Raw genomic sequence first — 18482 nt, forward strand, 5'->3', positions numbered from 1 at the left:
GCTGTCGCGCCTCCGCGTGTCGCCTTTCAGCTTCTTCGTCTGCGCGATCTTGCTCCAAGTCCGCGAGTTGTCGCGCCTCCTCGAGCTGTCGCGCCTCCGCGTGTCGCCGTTCAGCTTCTTCGTCTGTGCGATCTTGCTCCAAGTCCGCGAGCTGTCGCGCCTCCTCGAGCTGTCGCGCCTCCGCGTGTCGCCGTTCAGCTTCTTCGTCTGCGCGAATCTGCTCCAAGTCCGCGAGTTGTCGCGCCTCCTCGAGCTGTCGCGCCTCCGCGTGTCGCCGTTCAGCTTCTTCGTCTGTGCGAATCTGCTCCAAGTCCGCGAGCTGTCGCGCCTCCTCGAGCTGTCGCGCCTCCGCGTGTCGCCGTTCAGCTTCTTCGTCTGTGCGAATCTGCTCCAAGTCCGCGAGCTGTCGCGCCTCCTCGAGCTGTCGCGCCTCCGCGTGTCGCCTTTCAGCTTCTTCGTCTGCGCGATCTTGCTCCAAGTCCGCGAGCTGTCGCGCCTCCTCGAGCTGTCGCGCCTCCGCGTGTCGCCGTTCAGCTTCTTCGTCTGCGCGAATCTGCTCCAAGTCCGCGAGTTGTCGCGCCTCCTCGAGCTGTCGCGCCTCCGCGTGTCGCCGTTCAGCTTCTTCGTCTGCGCGATCTTGCTCCAAGTCCGCGAGTTGTCGCGCCTCCTCGAGCTGTCGCGCCTCCGCGTGTCGCCGTTCAGCTTCTTCGTCTGTGCGAATCTGCTCCAAGTCCGCGAGTTGTCGCGCCTCCTCGAGCTGTCGCGCCTCCGCGTGTCGCCTTTCAGCTTCTTCGTCTGCGCGATCTTGCTCCAAGTCCGCGAGCTGTCGCGCCTCCTCGAGCTGTCGCGCCTCCGCGTGTCGCCGTTCAGCTTCTTCGTCTGTGCGAATCTGCTCCAAGTCCGCGAGTTGTCGCGCCTCCTCGAGCTGTCGCGCCTCCGCGTGTCGCCGTTCAGCTTCTTCGTCTGCGCGAATCTGCTCCAAGTCCGCGAGTTGTCGCGCCTCCTCGAGCTGTCGCGCCTCCGCGTGTCGCCGTTCAGCTTCTTCGTCTGTGCGATCTTGCTCCAAGTCCGCGAGCTGTCGCGCCTCCTCGAGCTGTCGCGCCTCCGCGTGTCGCCGTTCAGCTTCTTCGTCTGTGCGAATCTGCTCCAAGTCCGCGAGTTGTCGCGCCTCCTCGAGCTGTCGCGCCTCCGCGTCCTTTCAGCTTCTTCGTCTGCGCGATCTTGCTCCAAGTCCGCGAGTTGTCGCGCCTCCTCGAGCTGTCGCGCCTCCGCGTGTCGCCGTTCAGCTTCTTCGTCTGCGCGATCTTGCTCCAAGTCCGCGAGTTGTCGCGCCTCCTCGAGCTGTCGCGCCTCCGCGTGTCGCCGTTCAGCTTCTTCGTCCGCACGAATCTGCTTCAATTTTGCAAGATGCCTTCCTGAGTCCTTTTTTCCGTCTTTTTTTGGCTTCGATTCGTGTATTCTCGCTTCTGCGGGTTTCTTTTTTACCATATTAAACATTTTGCCTTCGACGACAACAGAGTCACGGTGATCGTTCAATTTAGTTGAATTCTTGGCGGGAGCGCTGTTTTCTTTTTTTTTCTTTGCGGTTTTTGTTTCTCTACCAAAAGATGAATATTCAAAATCTGTTGGTGTTACATTGCTTCTATCAATCTCTTCTTGTGTGCACTGCTTGGAACCTGTCCGTTTCTGGCACACGTTCTTATCGTTATTTAGATCTGAAATTCGTGTCTCACCGCTGACTCCTATGCCGTATCCTTTTGACTTACAATAATGATTCTTTTCTCCAGAAGAATTCCGTTGTTTTGCTATTTTCCGTATCGGTGGTAGTCTTCGTGGTGAAGTGGCGGCGATCGTAGCTTGTCTTCCCGTCGCCGTAAGCCACCCACGTGCATGTACTTGCTGCTCAATTTGATTTAACGCCTCGACCGATTGGTGTTCGCACTTGAGTTTCTTTTGGAGCGAAGCCCGGCGTTGCGAAAGCTCTACTAGCTTGTGCAAATATCGCTTCCTTGAAACGTCAAGTTTTCTGGTATATTCCAGCATTAGCTTCGCTCTCAAGCACCACCATCCTCCATGGCGCGATCATATGCGCAGGTGATATAGCCGCGGGACATAGTAAGGAATGATACAAGATATAAAATGATATAGTTGGATGAGCTGGGTGCGCTAGCTGGGTGTGCCTTCAACGCGGACTCCGCACGCGGACTCCACCCAGCTCGGGGACTAGCCTAGTCTAGGACCCCCAGGAAAAGAATAGGGCCGGCTGGATAGGGGAGGATTTTCCTGGGTGCGCTCCAGGTGCACAATAATAGAGGGAGATGTCAGCGACAGCCGACAGCTCGTACTCGAGTACGAGATATATCTTCTTCATTGGGAACACTGTGAACCTAAAGCCAAACAAGGGAAGTATACCTTGAAGGGCAAATCCCGCTACAGTCAGGAGAACTGATGGAGCAACGTCTCCGGTGCTATTGGCCGCCACAACGCGCCAGGTGGGCTACTACTAATGGGGTTCGCATTCAATTTCCGCTAGAGGTCTTGTATCGACCCAGAGCTTTCATGGAATCTGGCCAGTATTGCTGGGGCAGTTGCTCCGGATATCCCTTCTTTCTATATCAGAGAGACATGATAAAGAGATGCATATACCTGCCAAATTGGCTTACAAATTATTGGCGTTTCAAGCAGGCCGACCTGACTCAAAGCCTGGCGAACTTCAAGATAAGAGCTTGCAAGAATCGTGCCTAATATAGGGCTTCAGTTGCATAGTCAGGCTGTCACGCGGAATATGACGACCGTCTCGCGAGACTAGTAAGATTTTCTCTGGATCGGAGGCCTGTATTAGTAGTTATACGTATTATCGAAGACTATCATTCTACTCCCGAGCAAACATCAAGTTTCACGAGAGATGCGATGACCTGTGCGAGATACAGCATCAGTTCGCTCCGGATGAACCCATTGAGGCTGCACTGAGATCGACATGGCCATAGTTGAGAATGGACAGTCCGGAGCCATCGACTTGATGGAATACATAATCCATGAAGAGCAAAAGCAAATACCTTTCACCCGATTCGGACCATACCGAGCCAGCTTGTTTCTCTGAACCTGCAGATTCAATCGCGACCTTGCGTGAACGCTATAAATGTGCTAGTTACCCTGCATTATTGGACCATACAGTGCTGAGCTAACGTGGAGCATGACTCTGAGCAAGCGACCAGCACCAACTTCTGCGGAGGCTAAACCCTCGTAGCAGTCAACGCACTGGTAAGTAGCATCGAGTTCGTCAAATGCACGACCAGAAAGCATGTCACAAAGTGCGAACACAGTTGGTGGTTTCGTTAGTAGTTCGGAAATCAACGCATATATTTCTCGCGAGTACCTAGAATTATTTCTTCTGTAAATGCGTTGTGCAATGTTCCACCTTGCGGCAACATAACGAAGTCTAGTCGTAGCCGCCTATGCCAGGCACACACGCGTCCCCTTGTAGTATGCATATTGGTAACGCGCCAATTCATTTTGGGGCGTGCACGAGCCGTCAGACAGTGCTCTTGTAGCGAGCGCTAACATGACATGCCCCAAAGCGATCACGTCGTCGATCTCTGCGGCTGTCTTACTTTTGCCTAGCAGCAATTGACGGTGAATTACTATGAGAAGTATGCGACACCCGCGCACGGGTTATTGCGCATATCCGCTTCGAGGACATCGACAACGCCAACGTTACCAAGTCTTATTCGTGTGTTGCCGGTAACAAGTATCCGGGAGAGCCCAAGCGTGCGACATGCCTGGCTCCCAATGGTATCGTTCTAAAAAAGCTTAGGTAGATACTCAGTGAAATACTCCCGTCGTTGCATGTATTACACGCAAAGCAGCCAACAGCTGCAACAGATAGCTCCATAGTGTCGATTCAGGAACCGACGGCATGCCTAAGAGACTCAATATGAACATTTGTGTTCAACCATTTGCGTGGTAAATCTGCAATTCGTACCTGTCGAGTCTGAACATGGTGGGAAGTAGATCTCTAGCAACGACCTTGCACAAGGGCAGTATTCGTGCAGGAAATACGTGGCTCCAGAGTGCACAAATGCACGCTTGAGAGGAATGAGATTTGCGTGTCGCACGGAACGCCAACGCGTTTGTGTGGCAGATGCAGCCTGTGTTTGGTGTCAAGCCACTATAAAAGGAGGCTTAGTTCTATATCTAAATGACCTTTGGTGAAGCCCGAGCTCCATCAACGCGACGCAATGCATATGGTGCGCCAGATCTGCGATCAATCACCTTGTACATTACGCTTGGGTACCCAAATGATCCTGCAATGTTTCGCGTTGTACGTTCATCAAAGTCAAGAGGCCAAGCTGCCCCATATTCAGGTGGGATCTCCAGGTATCGCTCATCATCTGGTTCCAGTTGCCTCAGCATGTCATGTGATTGCGATTCAACGTGGTGACGTAGATTTTCGGGGACTCCGAGGGATGTTGCACGGAATCCGCCCCATCTAATAAAAAACATTACCATGGTTGAGGAAGATGACTGGTACCGTGGAGATGCGGCGCTTGTTAGACTTGAAAATCTAATGAATGTTTGATCCCATGATTCACAAATGATTGACTGCGCAATCGACTCACCCGCATCAAGCTGGGCCTATTGATGCCGGATCGTTCCAATCATGTAAACGTCAGACGCTGCCAAATAGTATCGGGTCAGTACTATTTTATGAACATCTATGTTTTGAATATCTGGATCGACCATGGCCTGTGATCGACGCACGAAGAAACTACAGCCGTAGCGTGTCACTTGGATGAGGTCGTTTTGAATGCCTATTGGACATTGCGCTAGTTGGCTCTTCGCTCCCGTCTCTGATGTGTCACTAGGAAAGAATGATGCGGTTGACGCCCCACCCATGTTGCTAGCGAGTTGGGGCGCGTGATCTGCCTGTGCAATCAGCCTGGGAGTCCAGACTGGGGCAGTCGATTTCATCGCGAAAGGGACTTGGTCTGGGTCCCTTGCTTGTTTCCTGTTTCCGTCCACTTGGTCTTTCGTATCTCCCACTAGCCTGAGCTAACAGGCCTGCTCAGTGCGAAAAACAACCGACGCCTAGGCCGGCCCATACGAAAAAAAGAAAATAATGTTTATTAATTAAATCCGGCCAGCGGCCGGAGGGACGTGTACTACACCTCCTGAAAATTTGCCGTGCGCGCGCGCGCGCGCGGGTCTAGTGCGGGTTGAAAGTCAGCTTTTCGCGAAAAAAGATCCTCACGCCCGAGTGTCTCAAAATGTACGACGCTACCGCACTCACAACGCCAGCCTCGGCGAAAGGACCCCACTTTCGAGCGGTTTACGACCCCTTAACTTCAACTTTTATGTTGAACTTTGCAACTAACCAAGCTGAACTTCAAGATACAAAACCCCAGGCCTTTCGTTTCAAGGGTTTGTTTTTCGCACTGGGCCTGCTAAAGGAAGCAGAGTAAGCTCCTCCCTCAAGGGGGGGGGCTGAGCTCAGTTTCAATTAAAGGTGCCAGAATAAATAACCTCCCCTTTTTAAATATGGAACAAGGGGGGCGGACTGGAGACCACGTCTTCCATGAGACCTGTTGCCTCCTCCCTATCCGGCCGAATATACAATAACCAGCAATCGGACAGCCATTACCTTGTCTAACTAGAACTGCTTAGGCATTCGAAGTTGGAGCAGGGTAAAATGGCATTGGCTATGCTGTGCGCCATCCAAGCGCGGTCCGTCGGCCTTCATTCTGGCATCTTTAATTGAACTGAGCTCAGCCCCCCTTCGTGGGGGGAGTTTACCTTGCCTCCTTTAGCTTCAGGCTAGTGGGAGATACGAAAGGCAAAGTGGACGGAAATCCATAATATATTATCCCCGACGACGAGAATTGCTTGAGCCATGAAGTTGGAATTCAATGCACTCTGGATTGCGATCACCGGGAAATTAAAGTTATGCTCGGGCTCCGGCTGCTACGAACCATGGGCTAAGACTTTGTTCGAAACACTTCTCCTGAGCACGAACATGCTACCAAGGAATCAATCAGATTTCTCAGAATTGATCGTACAAGTCTACGCGTGGCACCAACAAGCCCTCCACTACAGGACTCCGCCGAATGCAGAGATACCAGTCCATATGCTTGATCTGTTTGTGAAAGTACTCAACGCAGGCAATAGTGTGCCTGAAGTTGGATTTCAACGCATGCATTCTACTACCGAGCATCCGTTCTCGGGTGGGACGGCGAGCAGAACTGATGCTATGCTGCTCCCTCGGCGTCATTACTTGAATCTTTGCCACATATCAGCGCGAACTCACGCCGCCCATATAGCAGCGGAATATTTATTTGGGGATGATGTTTGCCTTACTTTATGTGGCATCGAAAATTCCATGATCTCGAAAGCCACTGCGCGACAATATCGCGTGGGGCCAAGATATGCTTGGGCCCTCTTTGGTGCGGCAGCCGTTGATGGAGCCAGGCATATTTGGCTACGCCAGTTAGTAGACACCCCACTTGTTGCCATTAGATTCTCAGGACTTCGTGCAACGATTAAAGCGCCCCAGGAGGAAATTCTGAAAGCGATTGCGAATGCAGACAGCTCAGACCTCGTGACACTTGAGCATGGCACACGGCTCTCGCGACGAGCTCTTCGTCGTCTTGAATCATTCTTTGAGGCCGTTGAGTCGCGGCCATTTGTTGCGATAAATACGTTGGAAGAAGCCAGCTTCAAAGAGTTTTTTTGTGGAGTGGCCAGTCTACCATCCTGTTTTTTTGTTGCCTGTATGCTTCCCTTTGCTGCAATTTTTGAGTGCTGGCTTGTTACTGGCCGATTGTGCTCTGGTCTACTCTTTAGTCCTGATGTTGATTTGCGCCCGAATCCAACCGCTTTCATCACAGATAAGCGTGATGCGAAAAACGTTGAGTCTTTGTTCAACAGCGCTCCAAGCTGCCGGATGGGCATGCCTAACTGCCTTGTCCCGCCTGAATTTGCGAAACAAACGTTCAGCAGCACCGTCCAGTTTCTTGAATACATTGGAGTCTCAAGCTCGCAACTTGCACGAGGCGTTGCTGGCCTCCCATTTCAACTTTCACGCAGGTGGGCTCGATCACCAGATCCCCCCCCGGGGGGGTTGTCGTCTAAGGACTTCAATTCCGATCAACAGGGGTATAAAAGTCTCGATGCATCACTACCAACCTATACACCAGCGCAACATCGTGGGACAATATATCTCGCACCAGCGAATAGTTGTAGTGTGCGACCCCAAATGTCCGGGGCCACAGCAGTTCTCAAGGCCAAGAACAATTTGCTTCTTGATGCTGCTGCCAGGCACAAACATGCGGCTCAATGGCGATCAAATCGCATTGGAGTGCTCAATTCAAGTCGAATGCGCCTTCGGGAGCTTTTCGAGAAAGATGCTTCGATGTGGGTTGAAGAGTTGCGAGCAATTCGTTACTCGATTAAAGCAGCGTCATCTTCGGAACTTCCGTATAGACAGCCAGAAATCTCAAGCGGCAGCCTCCATTCGAAGGGAATTTTGAAGTTGGCCACATCTAATGATTCGATCTGCGATGCAAGTACTGAAAAACGCAATCTAACCACTGATCACAGTAGCGAGCCAGGAAAATTTACACTTGGTGTGTTTAAAGTGCAGCTGCATCCAATATCCTCGGGTCGTGCATTTTCAATTAAGGTCGGGGTAAACAACGGTTGTGATGCAACTGTCACTTCAACGCGCGTGCAGCCGGTGAGCGATGATTCTAATCGAGCCTTTACGCACAAGCCAATGCGATACTCTCATCCATCAGAACTTATGCTCGATCATAAGTCGGCACTGGTAAATACCGCACAGCTTTTAGATAAGCAGACCAAGTGCACAAAAGGAGCATCAGCATCGGTTTCGCTCGATTCGGAGGGCAGCTTTTTGGAGCAAAGCTTTGTCTTGCGGCAACATGTCCTTGGTGGGGCGTCCTGGCAATCGCAATGTTTCTCGAGCTTGATGGCGAGGAAAGGTCTGGATTCTAGATGCGCCATACAGCGGCAGTTTCTTGAGTCTATGTATCAGGCGGGTTGGACACGAAAGGAGGGGGAACAGCGACTTCGATATCGCGAAACAACCAAAGCCCCTGATGCAAATACCGCTGGTCATCACAAATATATATCCGTCGAGTACAATCCTCCCTGGCGCCTTCAAGTATTCTTTCAAAATGTTCGTGTTTATGCTGACCTTAATGCACGACTCCTGCGGAACAATCATGTAAGAATACTGCTTCGGCGTGACTTTGATGCCGCGAGGCGACCCATCTTAAATTCATTCTCCAGGGAGTCCCCAGGGAGACTTCGAAAGATCGAGTGTTTCAGACACGAGCTCAACTTTGTCGTCGATGCGTTGGCATCCTTTGATGAATCATGCATAGAACAAGCCTGGAGGTGCTTTTTCCACAATCTCGACGTGTCTGACCTTGAAACCATTGCACAATCCCATAATTGCTTTCTAGCGACTTTATCAAGTAGTTGCGGTTTGAATGACCGGGAATTGGAAGCTAAGCTCGGGAATGTTCTTCAATTTGCTTCTGCGGCAAAAGACGTCACCTCTCAACATGTTGATCAGACTAGAATTGTATTTTTAACGCTTCTGCAGGACCTAATTCTCACGCTGGACGGTGCCAAAGACCCCACCGACCTTAAAGTCGACCTGGTCGGAAGACTCGCGAGTGTACTAGAGCGCCGGCCACCGTCTGTTGGCCGAATGACTGTGCGCCCGGGACTACGCGCCGCGATTGGGTGAGTTCGCGCCTGCTATGAGTGTTACTAGTAAGGGGCTAGGTTGCTGTTAGGTTCCGGATGGTGATATTTCACTCGAACAAGGGTAGGAATTGCCCCAAACGGGTTAGAGATTGCATAATTCGTAGCCAGCGCCTCAATAGCATCCCAGCAGGGCAGGTGATGATAAAGCGGCGACTATCGCCCTTAGAACGCGAGTGTGATTAAGCACAATCAAAGTGCGCTTGGCGATAAGCCAGCTACCTAGGGAGCCTACATTCCGCTCCTTGGGCTATACTATGAAGACGATGACGTCCTTGCAGGGCTTGTTCAGCTCGACGATGCTCAAGAGCGTCGGCTCCGGATCGTCGTCGCCGCTCGCGAGCGGTGGATCGGCTGCAGGATCTTACTTGCTTCCTTTAGCTCAGGCTATAGGGAGATACGAAAGGCCAAGTGGACGGAAATATTTTCTATGGGCGCGTCTAGGGATAACGGTTGTTTCGTGCACTGGCAGTGATACTAAGGCGCGGATACTACACAATATTCATAGTCAAGGCGAACGACTTCCCCTGCGAACGACCATGGCGGCCGTAATAGTCCAAATTAAGAGAAACATCAAGGCGAAGAAAGAAGCACAGGAGGCCCGGTTGGCACGGTTTCCTAGGAGTGCGAAACCGAATGAAAATGACATCATTCTCAACAGCGCAGAGTACGACGAAGACATCGACGATGCGATGCATGAGAAGGAACTCACGCCTTGGGTGTTGTTGAATGGCATGATATGGGATTGTCAGCCTTGGGCTAAGCAGGTGTATGCGGACATTCGAGTGCAGATGTTCGTGGCGGTCCTGATCCTAGGGAATTTTGTCATCAACATCATCGAGAAGCAGGTCTGGCCATCAGGCAAAGTCTGTGAATTGAAAAGCTACGAGTGTACCAAAAGCACAAAATGCAATTGTCGAAAGGTAGGGAGGCGATACAGGCGAATCTTCGAAGGGACCGGAGCTTTTTTCAATTATATTTTTACAGCTGAACTTGCCTGGAACATGTATGCACACTGGTTTAGACTTTTTTGGAAGGACGGGTGGAACGTGTTTGACTTTATCACAGTCGCCGTTTCGTGGATCACCGCGGTTGGTGTCGCGTTGCCGGGTCCCCTCGGGATGTTGCGCATGGTTCGAGCACTTCGCGTATTCCGACTTTTCAAACGTGTCAAATCGCTAAGGAAAATTCTTGAGTCTCTCGCACGTGCGGTCCCAGGCGTGATGAATGCGTTTTTGATCATGCTGATCGTAATGTGCATATACTCTATATTAGCTGTCGACTTCTTCAAGAATCTAGGCCGGGATGGAGTCTTTCACTACGAGTCTGGCTTCACGAAGACACGAGGCATAACAGTCGCAATGGAGCGCTGGTTTTTTTATCAGTGTCTGAGCCAGTCTTAGTTTTTGAGCGTTCCACGTATATACGTGTGTACACACGTATTGATTTATATCCAAAAATACAGGCTCAACACATCGGAAAAGATGGACTTCTGGATCGATAATTATGACGGGACAGCTCTTATAGCAGAAGTCCCTTCACCCAGTCGCGCGGAATTCCTTGAGCACCATCATAACGTTGAGAGCAACGCTGGCACCTATTATACTGCACGGGGGAATGAGTGGGGTCACGAGTACTTCGGCACGTTTGGGAAATCGCTCTTTACGCTGTTCCAAGTGGTCACTGGTGATAGCTGGGCTGAGGCCATCGGGCGATCGCTTCTGGAAGGTTGGTTTCCGATGTCCACTGCATTATTTTTTGTTACGTACATCCTTCTTCATGCTGTCGTGCTTATGAATGTCGTTGTTGCTGTCCTCCTTGAAAAAATGGTAACTCCAGAAGATGATGAAGGTGATGACGATGATCTTATTGGTGCCTTGGAAAAGGAGGCCGAGCATGAGCTCGCGAACGCAACCCACGACGGCATGGCAGATAGCCACGGCGTATTAGATTTACATGGCAACCGCCCTGCTCTTAGCTATACTGAACCAGTCTCACCCCCCTCTGCAACCATAAAATCGTGTCGCTCTGCGTATGAAGAAGACAGAAGGGTAGAGCCTCGCAGTATTGATCTGCTTCGGGGGGGCATGCGCCAGCAGATCGAGGCGTTGCACTTGGAATGTAGCGGCATCGAGCGCAGCATTGGGGACATGCAAGACGGCCAGCGGCTACTTATCAGGGCCCTCGCGCAGTGCAGTGCCGTGCGCCGGTAGTGTGCCAGACCGCAGGCAGTGCCACCATAGATTTTTTTGTTTCAAGGTTTGTTGTTTTTCTGCGGCTTTGAATCTAGAGGCAGCGAGGAGCGCCGGACCCCTTGCGGCCCTGGCCGGGGTCGGGTCCGGCGTCGGCGAATCTTGACGTCCTCGCGGCCGCGGACGGCCACGACGACAGCCGCGGCGCGCCGCCGACGGCCAGCTCTAAGAAAGCGGCTGCGCATACATATATCTTGGTTGCGCAAGCGGCGCAACGAGTCGGGCGCCGCGCGGCTGACTGCGAATGACATCTGGGCCGAGGCGTGCATGAGCGCGTTTCGAAACGCGCCCCACGGGAGTGTCGGGCCCAGTCGGTTCGATTGGCCAATTGGCTCGTTCCCGGCGACCGCATCAGCGGGATGCGCCGTGCCGCCTGGTCGCTCGACGACCGCAGGGGCGCGCACCATCTACGACACATCGACGCGCCTTATGCACATGTGCGTCAACCAAGACAGTGCGGATTCTCTACTGGAAAGTGGCATCTAGGAGCGCGAATTAAAACGTACCACTTCACGTACCACTCGGGGGTCGACTGCCCCATATTGACTGGAATTCCTAGTCCGTCACCAACGGCTCGCCGAGGTACCCCGCGAGCCCCCCTGAGGTCCCCAGTGTGGGAAACGAATATTCTAAATGAATTGTCCCACGTCCGTTGGACGTCCGTTGGACGTCCGTTGGACGTCCGTTGTGACCCCCGCGCGCGCGGTGGGCGGAGGACCTCTAGAGGACCTCCCGCCGGGCGGCCGCCGATGAACAATTAATAATTCCTATGGCCGCGTCCATCCCTATGGTCGTTTCCCACGCTGTCCCCAGGATAAGCTTGCCCCCTCTCCGTCACCAACCTTCGTATGTAGAGCTGCTTTGGTTTTCGACCCTAGTTAGTTTTCGACCCTAGGGGTCCTGGACTCAAAATGCGGCTATTTGCCGCCCACAGACCCGATTTTGTGGCTGTAAAGGGCCAAAGGACACCCCGCCGAGGCCCTCGAGACGAGGCAGGGCCGTGGTCACGGAAGTGCAACTTAAAATTTGACCTACGTTGATGTCAACTTGAACCTGGGTTGCAGTTCAACATAGCAGCGAACTGCCTTCAGACGGCGGCAAGGGGTGTCCAGTGTGCATCGCCCTTGTGCCTCTTGACTATCCGGCGCCAGAACGCGGCGTTGTGGGGCTTAGGCGAGTCAGAAAGGCCGTTTTGAGGTGGCTGCTCCAGACTTCAGCTCCAGCCACCAGTACGCATGCGTGGTTTTCGGCCAAAGCAGAGGCCGCCGGCGCTGGTACCAGGCCGGGCGCTGCACCCGCCCGGAGCAGCGACGACACGTCCCTCTGGGATACCAGACGGCGAGACCCAAACAAAAACGACCTTGGGCGCCGTTTTGGGCTAGGTCGTAGGAGCACTAGCTACTAGCTTCTAGCTGATACCCGCCCTAGGTTCGGTGCGTGTGGGTGCGCCAAGCCCCGCAGTTTGCAGTTTGCCGGTTCTGGGGGGCTCCGGCAGACACCCGGCGCACAGCCGAGCCAAAAGGCAGCGCGAGAAGAACCGCCAGGCGCGCCCAGGGGCCCGCCCCCAGGTACCCTGCCGGTGCGTTGGTTTTCGACCCTCGTCGCCAAAAATACGAATTTCGACGACGCGAAACTCGTCGTCCCGGCGGCCGATTTGGACAGTTGGATGTTCCAGGCGCGGGACGAAGGTCCGGACGAGGGAACTAAACAGCAAAACCGAAGCAAAATCGGCCTCGATGGCGTCCAGAGGCGTCGGAAAGTCGACCCCCGGCGAGGGTCGAAAACCAAAGCAGCTCTTCATACAATTTACTACAACGCCATGGCGGTTTACGGCCTGAGCGTCGAGTGGTATGACGCACAGCCAATGCTGACGCGAGAATTCGTGATGCGCGTCTACGCAGAGGAGCGCCAAGTGGAAATGTACGACGCGAAGTCGCGCCGCACATTCCTGAAGAAATCACCCCTACCGGCGTCGATTGGGCTCAGTGATCTATTTGTGGGGAACGAAATCGTTCTGCACTCTCGGGCGTTGAAAATTGTGCGTTATGCCGATAGAGCAACAGCCGAGATGCTACGTAAGTCTCAAATGGTATCAACAGCTCTATTATCACCCAATTGTGTCGCGTCGGGGAAGCTTGGTGCGGCAATCTCAGTGTTGGAGGGTGCAGGTCTGACAATTAAGAAGCTTAAGATGGTAGCTTTGAGTAAATCGGAAGCGAAAGAGTGCGCTGCTCTCGTAGAAGAGGGCCCACAAATGAGCAAACTCCTGAGCTCTGAAAAGTCCATTGTAGTAACTGTTGCTGGTTTGCACGCCGTTGAAGCGCTGAGTCAGGCTTGCGAGCAAGTATCCAACTCTCTTAGCGGCTATGGGTCTGCTCGTCTCGCGATCGCTGCACCGAACGCCACTGCAGCGATACATCTTGAAGAATTGGCTTTTGGGACTACTCGTTCTTTGGCATCTTGGCCGACTGCTCGTTACGGCAGTGACTGCACTTGTTGTGTGGTGCGTCCCCACGCCTTGATGAGCAAACAGCTTGGATCCATACTGTCACATATTGAAGCTGCTCAAGCGTATGAGATTTCCGCAATGGCACTTTTCAAACTAGACATCCCCGCTGCAGCTGAATTCCTTGAAGTGTACGAAGGCGTCGTTCCTGAGTTTGAGGCGTCAGTAAAGCAGCTAAGCTCAGGCCCGTGCTGTGCTTTGGAATTGCGAGGTCGCGATAGCGTCGTTAAAAAAATGAGAGAGACTTGCGGCCCATGGGATGTCAATTTTGCAAAAGAGATCCGACCTAATACTATTCGCGCAAAGTTCGGCATCGATGGAGTCAAAAATGCCGTGCACTGCACTGACCTCCCTGATGATGGTGATCCAGAGTCTCGCTACTTCTTTGATATCCTAGTGCCGTGCTGAGCTGATATCCTAGTGCCATGCTGAGCTTCTCTCATGACTTCCTAATGTCTTTCCCCCGCACAACCTAGGCTGGCACGGGTGAACAACCGATGGGAAATCCGACACGTCCTAATTTTGGCCCCTCCCGGTGGGGCGACGCGAGGGCGATGCCCAGGTATATGGACACGATATGGACATAGGCAACCCAGTGGGCTCAAAACTTTTTGTGGCTTGCCCGCCTGGATGCGGGGCTGATGCGGGGCTGATGCGGCCGACCTGAGTAAAGCCCCCAGCCGCAGGCCCCAGTGCCGGGGATGATAAACGGCGACTATCGCACGTGGTCAGAACGCGAGTGTGATTAAGCACAATCAAAGTGCGCTTGGCGATAAGCCAGCTACCTAGGGAGCCTACATTCCGCTCCTTGGGCTATGCTACCCTAACTCGGGACTATGCTATCCTCCCTATGCTGGGACGCTCATATACTGGCCTATGCTGGCTATGCTAAGTTTGCCTTATACTGGCTATGCTCATGCTATACTATGCTGGTGACAGCGCCACGGTAGTCTGTTCCCCTCAGGCTGAAGTCACGGTACAGCGCATCCCCCTTGCATCCACAGATACCCCACTTCCTCCTAACTACCGACACGCCCAACGTGGATTAGCAGGCTGAGCTTTACAGCTGGTAGCGGTGTGGGATCATGGCCCAGATCAGGTGAACCATAGCACCAGCGTTATGAGCTTAGGTTAGGAAGGAGGAGGATACGGGGGATGTGTATCCTAGGGGATGACGCTGGGGGGTTTGGGTCATCTGGGTTCACAGTGCAGTGGATATATGTTGGCATAGTCGCTTACTTGTATCTTTTGTACGAGGGTGCGCGGATACGGTACCCTCTCCTTTCTTTCTCTTGCACACTTTTAGTGACCGGGGAGTCTGGAGCGTGGACTGACAATCCGTCAGTCGGAAACCGCAGCTTCGTCAGTGCAAAGATATTGAAGATTTGCGATGAGGATTAGTCGATTGGGCGAGTCTGCAGCTAGTACGAGAAGCACTGGGTCGTCTTCGAGAAGAAGCCGCGCGTCTCCGGCGATTAGCTTTTTTTTCCCAGTAAAACCTTTCTGAGCCGGTTTTCGCGCACCAAAACCCTTCTCCCAAACGGGGTCCGACGCAACGATAAAAGTAACCCGTTTTTAAGTCGCTGGCGCCGATTGTAAGTCGTAGGGTAAGTCGTCGGGCCCCGGGGTAAGTCGTTGGGCTCGCCAAAACGGACGGATGACTGGGCACTCGCCAAAACCCGCGGGCTGCTGATAGTTTTTATTACTGCTTGGCGACGCCACGCGAGCTGAAGCAATGGCGGCGCGGTGCCGGCGATCGCGCCGGCCCCCGACATCCACGGCGCCGACGCCGTCGATTGCCCGGCCGCGCGTGCGCTCCGCGAAGCGGCGCCCCGGGCCCCCCGCGGCCCGAGGTAGGCCGCCGGGTAAGTCGCCGAGTCCGAAAGTAACCCGTCAGGTGAGTCGTTTTGGCCGAATGTAAGTCGTAAGTAACATGTTAGGTAAGCCGCTGCGTCGGACCCCGCTCCCAAGCCCTTCCGCCCGTCGTAAAACCTTTCCCAGAACCCTCCCCGACGTCCGGAAGCCTTTCCAAAACACTACCACCAGCACATCATGATGTGACCGTCACTGGAAACTTTGCATACGGCCTTCGGCCCGGACACCCAACGATGCCGCCGCAGCCCGGGGGGCTTTGGGCGCCCCCGAACCACTTCCCGAGCCCGATGTTTTTCGCGGAGCGCTGCCCGCCTCAAACAGACCACGGACGCTTTCCGCGCACCAACCGGCGCCGATCACGTCACTTGAGCTTAGATTAACACCCCCCCCCGGCGAACCCAGCGTGCCGGCTGATCAGGCTGCCGAGAAAGCAGCCGCTGTACTTCAGTACGCTACGTCGGAGGAGGATGGATGAGGCACCTCGCCCCATTTGCGACCCTTTGCAGCTCGCTGCTTCGAAGGTGCTGAACCAGGACGGCGATGAACAACGATGAACATGATAGAGGCATATGGCCATATCTCGCTACCAGGTTATGAGAAACCTTGCTTGAATCTTGGACTTTAAAGGGATGTAAGGGCTATCGTGCCTGGGTAAGCAGAATTAGTGCAGGGACTTCGACGAACTTGAACAGCAAGTAGCCAGCGATGTGAACGAGGATGAGCACGACAGGGAGGGTGGACAGTGGGAGGATCGGAGCATCAGTATCTTTCAGGCCGACGGCACGAGCAATAACCATGTTGTAAATCTCACTAACACGACCTGGATTGAGGGCCCAGAGGAGACCAAGCATAACAGGACCTTGAGACAGATAGATACAGTAACTCCATTCCCCGATGCGATGAAGTAGATTGGCTCGAAGAAGGCGACAGAAAAAACCAGCGTCGTGAGCAGCGGAGTAGATGAAGCAGGCCGTAGGAAAGGCATATACCTGTGGTTTCTACAAAATCGAAGCTTGTCACATTTCGGGTTTTGGAGACTGATCTACAGACCGCGAGCACTTTCGGGATTGAGGTGCTAGTGGGAAGGAGCACGGTAAGAAGAATTAGAGCCTGTGGGAACTGATGTCATGTGAGCATTGATAGGGACACATTCGAGCCAACTCTGAAGTTGGCCATAGATGCAGCATCTGAAAGCATGGCAATGCGATGCTCATGCAAGTCATCTAAAGAGCTCCTTTGCCAAACTCGTCTACCGCACCAGTGCCCATTTTCGCTGATATCTTGTAAACCTTTTCGGTTGAGGAGAGCCAAGTTAGCGGGCTGTGTGGCAGCAACGCCCAGTAGAATACCTTGGATGAACTCAAAGACGCGCACAGGAGGAAACCTGTTAGGCGGACTTTTACTAATAAAGGCAACCACTTTATCGGTCAGTGCGGCGCTGCATTACGTATAGGCAATGTCCCCCGCAACGGGGGGTGACAGCCCCGTCGACGACTCCAAGGCAAACTGAAGCGAGTACCAGGTAATTACTTGTCCGAGAGTGCAAAGTCCAAGAAGAAGAACAGTCACGTGCCAGCTGATCTGGCGTTGGTCGAAGAACCCTGCGGTTGTGAGTACTACAGACTTGACGCCTTGCACTAAAAATGGGAATGCAAGGTAGAATGCAAGCTCGCAGCTCACAGCCCACGCCGGGTAGTTCCAGAGCCGCCACAGTGGTACAAAGAAGTCCCAGCTTTGCACACCCATTGTTGTGGCAATGCAAGCGACGACACGAACAAGTTCTGTTTCGAATGGGGGTACATCAATCGATTGCCACGCTACCAACAGAGGCGGCAGAGAGCATAGTAACATCAAGACATAGACTGGTCCCAGGCGGGCAAAGCGACGGTGCCAAAAACGATGCTGCCACTTATGATTGGTATAGTCAACAATACGAGTCTCATTTACGATTGTGTTTACAAAGCCACTCAGCTGAAAAAAGAAGGTCACGGCCACGAATCCGTGAGCACACAATCGCCGCGCGAGGAACGAGGTCGGAAAGGCACCGTCTCGAAAGTCACCTGAAAGTTGTTGTACGCACATCTTTCGTTTAGTATCTTACCAAAGAAGTGATAAGTAACAACATAAATAGCAAATAGACCGCGTGCTCCAGTCAGAGCCTCCATACTTGGCACCCGCGTCCGTGGTGGCGGCGTGGACACATCTTTGACCGGCGCATCTTTAATAACGCCTTGCGAAGAAATCAAGGGCGCTCGATCGTCTGATCTCATGACTTAGTAGGTCCTTCCATAAGATTTTGTTCAGATTTAGCGCCGTCTTGATTCCGTACGGCTTTCAGTATGCAGGACAGGCAAGTGATGATGGACGGACCCAAGGCGCTCGCCCGGGCACGAGCGGCGCACATTTTGTCGCGCAAATTTGCCAACCGAGATCGAGTCAAGGCGAAATTACTGGAAGATCAAGAGATTGCGCGTGCAAGAGCGAGGGCGGGTCGGGAGGCGACTCGGCGCCGCTGGAAGCTCAAAACACAGCATTCTCCTTTCCTCGTAGATTTAGTTGCCGAAAACGAACGTCTAGATGAGGAGAACAAAGTGCGTCTTGCCGCGGAGGCACGTCAAGTACTACTCCTCGAGAAACAACGCGTTGCTCTCAAGCAACAAGTGATTGTCAGAGCGCTCCGGGAAGAGTCAGACCTGGACGCACTTCGACGTGAGAAACGTGCCATCGTTGACGAAGAGCGGCGCCTTAAGGCCCTCCTCGACCTGGAGAAGACCCAGACGCGTAGCAAGGTCGATATGCAGGCTGCTGAACGTGCTGAACGCCAGCGCACTGTCGCTAAGAATGACTTGCGTCGCCAGAAGAACGTTGATCGTCTCCAGAAGCAACGTACACTGAACCGAGAGCTTCTGCGGGAGGCCACTGACGTCCCTGATGATTCTGATTGCACTTTCTAGTACTAAGGTACCAAGGTCACATCAGCACCACTCTTCGATCCACTACCGGAAGAAGAATGAAGCATCAAGCTACATAAGTGCGGTGCGACCTGCGTCTGCGGGACC

General features: G+C 53.2%; 5 protein-coding genes across 5 annotated transcripts in view; 3 read left to right on the forward strand and 2 right to left on the reverse strand.

Annotated features, from left to right (window-relative positions):
- Positions 1-1537: 1537 nt before the first annotated feature.
- On the reverse strand, positions 1538-4985 carry AURANDRAFT_72726 (hypothetical protein; the record flags this gene model as incomplete). The annotated part of the gene is made up of 16 exons (XM_009043646.1): positions 1538-1597; positions 1636-2026; positions 2241-2387; positions 2626-2646; positions 2692-2741; positions 2791-2833; positions 2889-2915; positions 2978-3102; positions 3168-3376; positions 3467-3617; positions 3662-3800; positions 3835-3920; positions 3983-4148; positions 4204-4489; positions 4532-4635; positions 4702-4985. The coding sequence occupies 14 exons, from the start codon at positions 4969-4971 to the stop codon at positions 2322-2324; spliced, it is 1743 nt and encodes a 580-aa protein (XP_009041894.1).
- Positions 4986-9209: 4224 nt separating this feature from the next.
- On the forward strand, positions 9210-11816 carry AURANDRAFT_55543 (hypothetical protein; the record flags this gene model as incomplete). Its single annotated transcript, XM_009043631.1, has 1 exon — positions 9210-11816. One exon carries the CDS (start codon positions 9330-9332, stop codon positions 10191-10193), a length of 864 nt encoding a protein of 287 aa, XP_009041879.1.
- Positions 11817-12845: 1029 nt separating this feature from the next.
- Positions 12846-14311, forward strand: AURANDRAFT_70441 (hypothetical protein; the record flags this gene model as incomplete). The annotated part of the gene is made up of 3 exons (XM_009043632.1): positions 12846-13944; positions 14025-14083; positions 14136-14311. 3 exons carry the CDS (start codon positions 12862-12864, stop codon positions 14188-14190), a joined length of 1197 nt encoding a protein of 398 aa, XP_009041880.1.
- A 1564-nt stretch (positions 14312-15875) lies between these two features.
- Positions 15876-17588, reverse strand: AURANDRAFT_68033 (hypothetical protein; the record flags this gene model as incomplete). Its single annotated transcript, XM_009043645.1, has 5 exons — positions 15876-16025; positions 16218-16412; positions 16573-16807; positions 16871-17483; positions 17504-17588. 5 exons carry the CDS (start codon positions 17586-17588, stop codon positions 15876-15878), a joined length of 1278 nt encoding a protein of 425 aa, XP_009041893.1.
- Positions 17589-17703: 115 nt separating this feature from the next.
- AURANDRAFT_72729 (hypothetical protein) overlaps positions 17704-18482 on the forward strand; it is a gene marked incomplete at both ends in the record, with an annotated part of 1085 nt that continues 306 nt past the window's right edge. Inside the window, 3 exons of the mRNA XM_009043633.1 lie at positions 17704-17895; positions 17974-18109; positions 18378-18459. Of these exons, the coding sequence (XP_009041881.1) occupies positions 17763-17895; positions 17974-18109; positions 18378-18459 (351 nt within the window). The remainder of the gene's footprint in view (positions 17896-17973; positions 18110-18377; positions 18460-18482) is intronic.

This window comes from Aureococcus anophagefferens (genome assembly GCF_000186865.1).
Source record: "Aureococcus anophagefferens unplaced genomic scaffold AURANscaffold_60, whole genome shotgun sequence".
In the NCBI taxonomy this organism is placed as follows: domain Eukaryota; class Pelagophyceae; order Pelagomonadales; family Pelagomonadaceae; genus Aureococcus; species Aureococcus anophagefferens.